General features: G+C 58.6%; 1 protein-coding gene across 1 annotated transcript in view; it reads right to left on the reverse strand.

The window, feature by feature from the left end:
* Positions 1–261: 261 nt before the first annotated feature.
* Positions 262–10132, reverse strand: part of ALOX12B (arachidonate 12-lipoxygenase, 12R type) — an 11608-nt gene continuing 1737 nt past the window's right edge. Inside the window, exons 3-15 of the mRNA XM_008563781.1 lie at positions 7601–7682; positions 7373–7465; positions 7136–7258; positions 6764–6867; positions 6295–6467; positions 5949–6092; positions 4707–4910; positions 4402–4488; positions 3908–4077; positions 3370–3491; positions 1357–1457; positions 777–947; positions 262–556 (exon numbers count right to left, since the gene is read on the reverse strand). Coding sequence (XP_008562003.1) covers positions 377–556; positions 777–947; positions 1357–1457; positions 3370–3491; positions 3908–4077; positions 4402–4488; positions 4707–4910; positions 5949–6092; positions 6295–6467; positions 6764–6867; positions 7136–7258; positions 7373–7465; positions 7601–7682 — 1754 coding nt within the window. The 3' untranslated portion in view covers positions 262–376. The remainder of the gene's footprint in view (positions 557–776; positions 948–1356; positions 1458–3369; positions 3492–3907; positions 4078–4401; positions 4489–4706; positions 4911–5948; positions 6093–6294; positions 6468–6763; positions 6868–7135; positions 7259–7372; positions 7466–7600; positions 7683–10132) is intronic.

The raw sequence follows: 10132 nt of genomic DNA on the forward strand, positions 1-10132 counted from the left end.
GGGCGGAAGATGCGGCCGAGGTCCCAGCCTTTTCCCCCGCGGTCCCCAGCGGTGCCTGGGCACCTACCCGGAGGAGCACTTCACCGAGGAAGCCCCGCGGCGGAGAACCGGGTCCTGGAGCTGCCCTACCCCCACCTGGACCCGGCGGTCGTGGAGAACAGCGTCGCCGTGTGATCCCTGCCCAGCCAGCGCCCCAGGAAACGGCCGCGCACCCGCGGCCCAGAGAAAGTCTGAAGGGGGGGGGGGGGAAATTTCGTTTGCTTTTTTTTTTTTTTTTTTTTTTTTTTTGAAGTTTTTTTTTTTTTTTTTTTTTTCTTTCTTTTTTTTGGAAAACAGGAGGGTGCAGGGCCGGGGTAGGAGAGGCGGGAAGTGCGTCCTAGATGGAAACGCTGTTCTCGATCAGCACCGGGTCCAGGTAGTAGTAGGGGACGGGGAGGCACTTGTTGCGCTGGCGGATGTCGTGCGAGATCTGCGCCAGGCGCTGGCGGAAGGCCTCCATGCTCCTCCGCGGGGCCTCCTCCACGAAGTGGATGTCCGGGAAGTGGCCCAGGGGCCGCTACGGGCGCAGAACCGGGCTGCTGGAGTGGAGCCCGCAGCCCCCACCCCCGCCGCCCGGGCCTGCCGGAGGCCCTGGCCCTCCACCCTGTCCCTTCAGCAGCTTCTCACTCCCTGCTCTCTGCCCTTGACACCACCCCCCACAACTATCCTTGTGCATCCTCCAGCTCCCAACCCCCTGCCTATGTCCAGAGTCCCCCAACCCCGTCCCCACCCCTCACCCTGTCGTCAGGCTCCCGGCTGAGGGTCCAGAGCACCAACAGCACAATGCACGTGGTCCTCACATCCGGCAGCGTGTCCATGAAGGTCTCCAGGGTGGTCAGCCCTTTGGCCTGCATTGGTGGGTTTCGCATGGATGATGGCAAGTTGGGCATCCAGGAGGTGTATTCCAGCTGGAGGTGGGGTAGAGGACAGGCTCTGGGCCAGAGAGCACCGCAGGAGCGCCCTGCCACCAGGCTCTGACCACCCTCTCTCCCATCATTGACTTGGATTCCTGCCTCAGTGGGCTGAGGCTGGGCTGCCTTGGGTTAGGCCAGGGCTGGGGCTGGCTTTGGGGCTGCCTTGAGGTGAAGACTGGAACTGGGGCTGAGGCTGGGGCTGAAGTTGGGGTAGGGTCTGAGTTGGGGGCTGAGGCTGGGAGGCTGGGCCTAGGTGGAGACTGGGGTTTCGGTGGAGACTGGGGTTGAAGCTGGGGCTCTGGCTGAGACAAGTTGGGGCTGAACTAGGGATTACCACTGAGGTTGGGTTTGAAGTTGGGCTGGGACTAAGCTTAGGAGGCCTGGGACTGGTGAACACAGGTACCTGGCCTGTGTTGACAGCTGCGTGCCTGGCAGAGCAGGTATAGATGACAATGGTGACATATCGGATGAGCTCCGGCACCGTTCGCAAGCACGTGGGAAAGCCTGCGGGGCAGGGGAAAGCCCAGGCAGTGTCAGTCCTGCCCCAGTCCCGGCTGCCCGGCAGAGGGCGCCACCAAGCCTGGCTTTCTCTGTCCTGCCAACACTCCAAGCCACCGCATTCATGCTCTCATCCTGCCTGCTTGGCTCTCCTGCAGCCACAACCCCATCTCCCCCAATCCAGACCACAAGACTGGGTGGGGAGGGGCTTGGCAGGCACTGGCCAGATGTCCTCTGGGGCTACTCCTGGAACCTGCCTGAGGTGGAGCCCTCAGATCTCAGATCTTCCAATTCCCCTAGGAGGGCTTCTCTGGTCCCAGGCCTGTGGGGGGAGAGGAGGGGAGGCAGGGAGGCTTCCCTCCTTTAGAAAGAGTCCTGGCTTTCCTGCCCCAACTCAGCGTGGCTCCCCCTTGGTCCCATCACCACCTCCAAGACTCTGGGCTCACTCCGGATGGGTTTCCCAGTAGACTGGCTCTCACACCTGGTCCCTACCGAGCCCTCCCTAGCAAGCTACTTGCCTCTATTTCCTGTTGTCCCACGTGAGCAGCCAGCCCTGGTTGTCATGGTGACCCTGGGTTCCAAAAGCCCAACACATTCAAACCAGACCCGTCACCTTCCTCCCAAACCGCTCCTCCTTCTGGGCTTTCAGCTCAAGGAATGATGCACGCCACCCACTTAATTGCAAAAGCCTGAAACCTGGAAATCACCCTTGGCCCCACCCTGCCCCCACCCCACCCTCACCACCAAACCCAAATCAATCACCAAGTCCTGTCATTTCTAGCTCCCAACTAGCTCTGGCATTCTCTATGTCCCCAGCAGCCCTCACCCTAGTCTGGTCCCTGTCACAACAACTTCTCAAACTCTCTCCTGATCATGGGTGCAGCCTAATATTCTAACATACAAATCTGATCTCACAACCCCCTCAATGATTCCCTCTGGAGTTCAGGGTGATTTCAAACTCCTTAACCAGACTGTGAAGCCCCTGCTCATGGCTTCAGCCTTAGTGCATTGGGAGCCTGCCCACCTCCCTCCCTAAGCTCCAGCTACACGGAACTGGATCCCAGAACTCACTACGCTCTCTGGCTTTCCAGCCTTTCCATATGCTGCTCTGCTCAGAACTCTCCAGCATCCCTCAGTCCTCTATCATCTCCCAGCTAACTACCCCATCTGCAGATCTTAGCTAGATGTTAGCCAAGAAGAGAAACCCCAGTTAGATCTCAGCTTGCCTCTCCCCATCCCCACCTTCTACCCACCACCCTCCCCAAGCTGGGTTAGATGCCTTCCCTGGGCTCCTACAGCTCCCTCCCTGGGCTTCCCTCCAAACGGCACCAGTCCTGCTGTAGTGTAACTGCCCGCTTACTCGAGTGAAACACCCCTGACCCCAGATTGTGAACTCCTTGAGGGCAGGCACCTTCATCAGTCTCATTCCCTTTTGCCTTCTCAATAGCCAGCACAGTGTCACATCGTAGATGCTCACTAAATATTTGTTGAGTGTGTACCCAAGTGGCATGACCTCAGGATGCTCCCCTGCCCTCTCCCGGAGTATGCCAGCTCCCCTCGGGCCCCAGTCTCCAGCACACTCTGCCCTTTCCTGTTGGAGCTTACACCCCATTTTTCAGTCCACAGTTTGTTTCTGGGGTGGGGGACTGGGACCCCTCCAGGCCTCTGAAGAGATGACAGCCCCTAAGCTCAGACAGGGACCAATGGCTGGCCATGTTTTCCTCCCCAACCTCTCTAAGATGCCACTGCCCCAGGGGCCAGGGAAGGACCCTGCCAAATTCTTAGGGCAACAATTTGGCCTCCTTTAGCCCACAATGAAATATGCTCCCATCCAGCCCAGGAGGGCACTTGTGGGCCTGCCCTGAGGCTACCCCTCTGCCCCAGGTCCCCACGGGTGCCCTGGTGCCCAGGCCCATACCTGAGCTCTCGCGCCCTAGGAGGCACTCCTTGAATATCTCCTGCACCCAGGACTGCAATTCCGTGTCACCCTCCACAGCTGTGTCACTCGGGTAATAATAGGTGATGATCTCTGTCACATACCTGACCAGGGGACAGGGCCTCAGTTTGGATCCTCCCTCCCCTGCCTCAACTGTGCTGCTCCAACCTCCCCCAGGATGTGCTGGCCTTGGCTGGCCCCAGAGCTGCCCCAGGCCTGTGGGTGGGCAAGGTCAGGAGACACTCAGAGCGCTCCCTAATAAGGGTCAGGTGAGGTCCACAGGCAGCTCAGAGCCCAGAAGGGGTCTGGCCAGCAGAGGTGGGCAGGGGGCCAAAGCAAGGCAGGGCCCCCGGGCCTAGGGAGCAGGTGTGTGATATACACACAGACCCCGGGCTCGTCCCCAGAGCCAAGGCCCTGAATGACACCAGACCCAAGCTCACGTCCTTAAAAGCTCCCCACACCCCCTTCAACAGCCTGGGGTGTCCGCCCTGAGTGCCACCCACTACTGTCCTGACCTCACCTCTCCAGCGCGTCCCACACTGCCAAGCTATCATCACGGTAATAATAGCCAGGCAGATCCTGGACCCCACGCTCCACGAAGTCATTGGGGAGGTAGAGGCTGTCGTAGGTGATCTCCGACAGAGCCCTCACCATCACTTCAGCAAAGCCCTCCAGGCCCAGGGACATGCTCTGTTAGGGAGGAGACAGCCCCTGGAGCTGGATGGGCATCCCTGCAAGGCCTCCTCTCAGAATCACACCTGCCTCAGGTCCTCCAGGAGTCTAGCGAGTGCACCTCTAACCCCAGAGCCAGCCTCCCCCACCTCCAGGACCTCTGGCACTCCATGCCAGCACACCCAGCCCCTGTACCCTTCTAGACATAGCACCCATTTAACCAGTCCCCTCCCTCAATGCCCCCTTGTGATCCAAAGGCAAGTGAGAAGTCCTGCCTTTAGTCTAACTGCAAAGGCCAGAGGAAAGCCAATGTCTTGTAGGAGCTGGAGGCAGAAGTCTTACCCTGGCAGAGAGCCCCCCTTCATTGAGCAGGAGGGCCCGCCCGATGCTATTGATCTGGACTGTGTATCGGGTATGGGGGATAAGGAGCTGTGAGAGAAAGCAAGGAGGACGATGAGAGGGCCAAAGTTCCCCCAAAGGGCCTCAGCACCGCACATTCTGTAACATCGGACCTCCTCACTTTGGGAAGGCCCCTCCCCAAGCCCCCTCCAGCTGCCTCCCCTGGGCTGACAGGAATCCCTCTGACTGCTAAGTGTGCCAGGAAGGGCACTGATGCTTCATGGAGGTCCCCTCACCCCAAGCCATACCTTGTAGAGGGGGTGACACATGGGTAGCTGCCTCAGCATGGCCAGGCAGAAGGCCTCAGCGATGAGGTGAGATGCCAACAGGTGGGCAATGGCCTCATGGCAGTAGAACTCAGCATAGCGCACCCAGGTCTTGGCCAGCAGCCAGTCCCACTCCGAATCGCTGGGCAGGAAGATGGGGCAGTTAGGCCCAGGGGTCTGGCTGAGCTGGGGGTAGGGAAAGAGGGAGGGTTAGGTGAGGGCAGAGACCCACATACATAAGGGCCCCCACTGCAAGAAAGAGGCAGAAGGGATTCTGAGGAGGTAAAAACGCCACCTCCTGCACTCCAGTCCCTCTGGTCCACTGAGCACACCAGGGCGAACCCCCGCCCCACAAACTCACTCTCGCTCTTCCCTCTGTGCACAGTACCTTCCTCCTGTCCCTGTCTCCACCTGGCAGCTCCCACTCATTCTTCAAGAACCAGCTCACAAGCTGCCTCCTCTGAGAAGCCTTCCTTACCTCAACCCCATGGCTGCCACATTCAGGTGTTCGGGTTGTACACTGCACAAGGGTGCCAGTCCCTGGGGGTGGGGGTCACTGAAATCCAGCGTACACTGTTCCACTCACAAGCCAGGAGCATCAGGACTCGGCCAATTCCCCCCAGAGAAGTGCGTTTTTCTAATTCGCACGTGACCCTTGTGGGGACTTCTGAGAAGGAAACACCTCAGTTCCCCTCCTGCCAGACCAGACTGCCAAGACAGCAGCTGTCTGATTAGTTCAGTATTTCCAGCAGAGGCCTGGCCCACAACAGAGGTGGGTTTTTCAAGTGAAATAAACCAGCTTGAGCCACCAGGCACATCCCCATCTGGTCACCTCTGTGCACATACACACAGCATGCACATTCTACACACTGGGGCTTACACACAAGGGCATCACAGAGACCCATGTGTATGCATGGGCACACAGGCACACACATATGTGTACATGTAGGGATGCACGGCTACTCACCACAGGCCACACACACAGATAGGGACATCCACAAACACAGGTGTTCATGCACACATGGGGGCATACATAAAGGCTACACACAAGCACGCACACTCACATGGACACACGTGCTTACACATAGATGCACACACACAGATGCACACAGGGGATACAAGTATGCACACAGGCACACGCACTCGCACAGGTGCATACACACACACAGATGCTCCCACACTGGCAACACACTCACGCAGCAGGCCGGCCTGCACCCCAGGCACCTGGATGGCGATGGGCATCATGTTGCCCTCGGGGCTGAAGTGCAGCAGGCAGAGGGGGGCACAGTGGTGCTGCTTCCGGCCATTGAGCTCGATGGTGGGGATGCCTTCCAAGATGCGGTAGTCTGCCAGGTAAATGTTCCCCTTCTGGGGGGGAGCGGCGGTGGGCGGGCAGATAGGCACCAACACAGGGCACCTGTGACCCATGCCTTGGCCCCCAGGAGCAGTGGTTGGCAGAGATGGGGAAGTGGGAGTGCGGGCGTGGGTGGGACTCATGCAGGTGACAGAGACCGGGATGCCCATGAGGGAGACGGGGGCTGGCAGGGGTCTCCGCTGGACTGGGCCTCACCTCCAGCTCTGCCTGCAGGCACGTTCCCTCACCCAGGAACGGGGCCACCATGTCGTCCGTGACGGGGAACTTGTCTGGGATCCGCGTGCAGCGGCGGAACAAGCCTGGGTTGATGCCATTGAGGTACTGGTACCCAAAGAAGCTGTCCTCTGCCCAGTGCTCAGCCACGTACTCTAGGGGGCACGGCGTGGGGGCGTCACACGCTACCTGGTCCCCCTCAGGGACTCAGAGGCATGGGCAGAAGACAGTGGGCACGGAGAGGACTCGGGGAGGAAAATAAAGGCCCCAGCCCCACCTGCAGCTGCCGGAGGGGCCCAGGTAACGTTCCCAAGCAGCCGCCAGAGGGCGCGCCCGCCTGACTCGCGTCCCCCGCAGGCTCGCACCCCCTGCCCGGACCTGGGGGGCCTACCCCTCGCACCCAGGCACCGCCTGGCTACCCGCGTTCGATTCGGGACGCCCCACCCCGTACCGGAGATGATAGTCTTGGTGGCAGGGAAAATCTTCTTAATGTCCTTCAGTCTCTTCCACGGCTGCTTGCAGTCGAGCAGTCCGCGGACTTTGAGTGCCAGCGACCTGGGAGATGGGGTTCGAGGGCAGAGCTGTCCGAGGAGCTGCCAAGTGCCGGCCAGGACAGTGGCAGGGCTGTCCCAGCCCACGTGGGTCTCAGAGTCTCTGAGTCTCAACGTCTCTGGGTCCCACGCGTCAAGGTCTTTGGCTCTCTAGGTCTGTCCTTTCAGCTCCCTCTGCCCGGCCATTCCCACCCCCGGGTGCTGTCTTGGAGGCAGTCACGAGAAGGGGAGAGGGACAGTCTTCGCAGGAACCCTCCCTCACACACACTCACATGGGGGCCAGGCGTAAGAAAAAGGAGGCTGTCTTGAGGAAGGAGAAGCGGAGATTCGAGTTCAGGAACCTGGTGGCCTTAATGTTGATGAGAATCGGGAATCCTGGAATGTAGCCGTTCCACCTGTGGGGAGAAGTGCGGGGCTGGGGCCTGGCACCCAGAGCCCGGGGGGTGCAGAGGGGGCAGGAGCCCAGGTGTCAGCCATGGGAGGCACCCAGCACAGCCTTGGGTCCTTACTCAGGCCGATTGGGGTTGCGGTGCCGCCGGACAGGAGGGTGGTAACTGGGAATGTTCACATAGTTGGGGAGGCCAGGAACAAAGACCCTCCAGCTGCAAAAAGAAGCCAAGAAGGTGAGCCCTGATTTATGTGCACCCTGCAGGGCACAGAGGCCCAGAGCCATCACTGGCTCCCTGACCTCCCATGGCCCCTGCAGGCCCCCCAGACCCTGCCGTCCTCCCCCTCACTGGTAGAAGTCCTGCTTGGCTCTGATCTCCTCTTGTCTGTGCTGCAGAAGGATGGGGAGCGTGTCATCTGCTGCTGTCTTTCCTGTAGGGAGACCAAGGAGCAGGCTCAAGGGCTGGGCCCCTCCCCTGTCTGCCCCTGCCCACGCCTGCCCACTTTAGGGAGCAGGAGTTCAGCTTCAGTCCCTCAGGTTGGCTCTGGGGGACCTGTGGCCAAGGATGGGGAAGGCCCACCCTGGGAGAGGGAGGTGCATCCCCTCCCCAAATCTCAGACAAAAGGACCCGGGACCCACCCTCCTCCCTGTCTCTCTACCTCTCGAGCTGGGCTCTTCTGTTTCACGTAAGTCCCTCTTCTAACCCACTGAAATGTTAATAACTGACAGTTATTTAGCACTTGCTAGGCACCAGTTACTTTCTAAACGCTTTACTTATATTCATAATTTAAGCCGCACAGGAACAACCTTACAAGGCAGATGACCATTATTACAGGCCCACAACCCTTTCTCATAATTCCAAAATATATATACACATATATAGGAGAGAGAGATGAAGATATATGTATATATACATATATTTTATACATACACATATGTACATAAACGTATGTGCAGAATTCTAAATAAAGTCTGAATTTTAAGACACCTCTGGCCCCAACTACTTTCATGATCATTTTACAAGGAGAAAACAGTCAATATTTGCACGGGGAGAAAGCTGGGGTCTGACCCCCTGGGGCAGGCTGCTCCTGACCACCGACCCACCACCAGGTGACAAGCACCGACAGTGCAAAGCCTTTCTTAAGCTCCTTTGAGATGTTATCCCATTGCATTCTCACATTGACCCTGTGAAGTAGGTTCTGCTGTGAGCTCCATTTGACCCACCACCAGGTGACAAGCACCGACAGTGCAAAGCCTTTCTTAAGCTCCTTTGCGATGTTATCCCATTGCATTCTCACATTGACCCTGTGAAGTAGGTTCTGCTGTGAGCTCCATTTGACAGATGAGGGCACCGAGGCTTAGAAGGATTGGGCAATGTTCCCAGATGTCCAGCTAGGACGTGGTGCAGCTGAGATCCCTGACTGCAGTCCCCGTGCCCGCCGCTGCAGCACCACTGCTTTCCCTCATATTTCCCTTACATGGTCCCCATCGTGCCACCCTCTCCTGCATCTGCCTCAGCTCATATTGGGCTCTGGGTGAACAGTGCCCTTGGAGTTGTGCATCCCAGAGACCCAGCTCGGTTTTATCCCCAGGGCAGAAGCCTTACCCTTTCTAGGGCCCTTGAGTCTAGGTGACTCAAGTCTCCCTGCCCTGGTGTTACGTGGCAGCCACCCCACCCAGCCCCATTCCTGCCCAGCTACCCAGAGTCACCCTGCCCATCCCCTGCTTCCATGCCATTCACCTATCACTGTGGGAAGATGCTCTGTGTCCCCATTGAGACCCTCCCCTCAGCATCCCACCCACCCCCAGGCCTGCCCCTCTCTGCCCCCTGCTTCTCTTCTCCCCAGCTCGCCCTGTTCCCCCTCGCAGGGAAAGATTCTAGTACAGGGAACCAAGAACAGAAGAGGGGTAGTCAGCCACAGGCAGGATGGAGCTCCAGGCGCCCAGGCACCCTCAGCTCTGCCCTGCCCTCCCGTCCACCTCCACAGAAGCTCAGGTGGCGGGGCCAGGGGGTATCAGTCAGGCCTCCAGTCCCCATGTAATGGCCACATATTATTAGGAAGCTGACTCAAGCCCACCAGACAAAGGGCTCTGGCAGGGGTGGGCACATGGGTGCTGTCCCTTTCCCATGGGAGCAACCAAGCCACTGGGCGAACAGCTGAGCAGCCTTGGCCAGCACCTCAGAGAAAGCCCGACAGCTGGTCCTGAACAACAGGACCTCCTACTGGCGTGGATGGATCCTTACTGGATCAAGGGGGGCCTTTTGGAGTACCAATGAGTCCTGTTAGAGAAATAGGCTGTCCTGTTGGGGTCATAGAGAGTCCTTTGGAGCAACAGAACACCCCCTCATTCTACAAAGCACTTAATTAGGAAACCAGGGCATCATGATAATATACAAGACCAGAGTACCATGAAGATCTGTTAAACTAACAGGACTTCTTAGTGGAAAAACAAGATACCTGGGAACAATGGGGCACCCTACTAGAGTAACACGTGTGCTGTTGTAGTGGCCACGTCCTCCTGAACAAACACGGAGTCTTTGGGGAGCAGCAGGACATGCTACAGGGGCTGATAAATCAGGCATCCTATGAGAGTACTGAGGCCTGCACTTAGGGTAACAAGGGGTCTTTTTAGAGTGGCCGCTGGCCTGTGGGTGTGGAGGGAGGACTGTGGGAGTGAGGGGGAGATGCTCTGGGAGTGTTGTCTGCAGCCAGACTCTGGGGTGCTCAGAGCAGTGCCTTTGCCTCGCACATCTCCGATCCTCCAGCGAGCACCCCCACGCCGGGCCTAGGCCGCAGCAGGACTGAGGGTGATGCGTGTGAGAGGCGGGGAGCCCAGGAAGAGGCCCCGGTGGGCTGGCGCCTGGCTGGCTGGAGGGGGG

This window comes from Galeopterus variegatus, unplaced genomic scaffold (genome assembly GCF_000696425.1).
Source record: "Galeopterus variegatus unplaced genomic scaffold, G_variegatus-3.0.2 Scaffold14889, whole genome shotgun sequence".
Taxonomy (NCBI): Eukaryota; Metazoa; Chordata; class Mammalia; order Dermoptera; family Cynocephalidae; genus Galeopterus; species Galeopterus variegatus.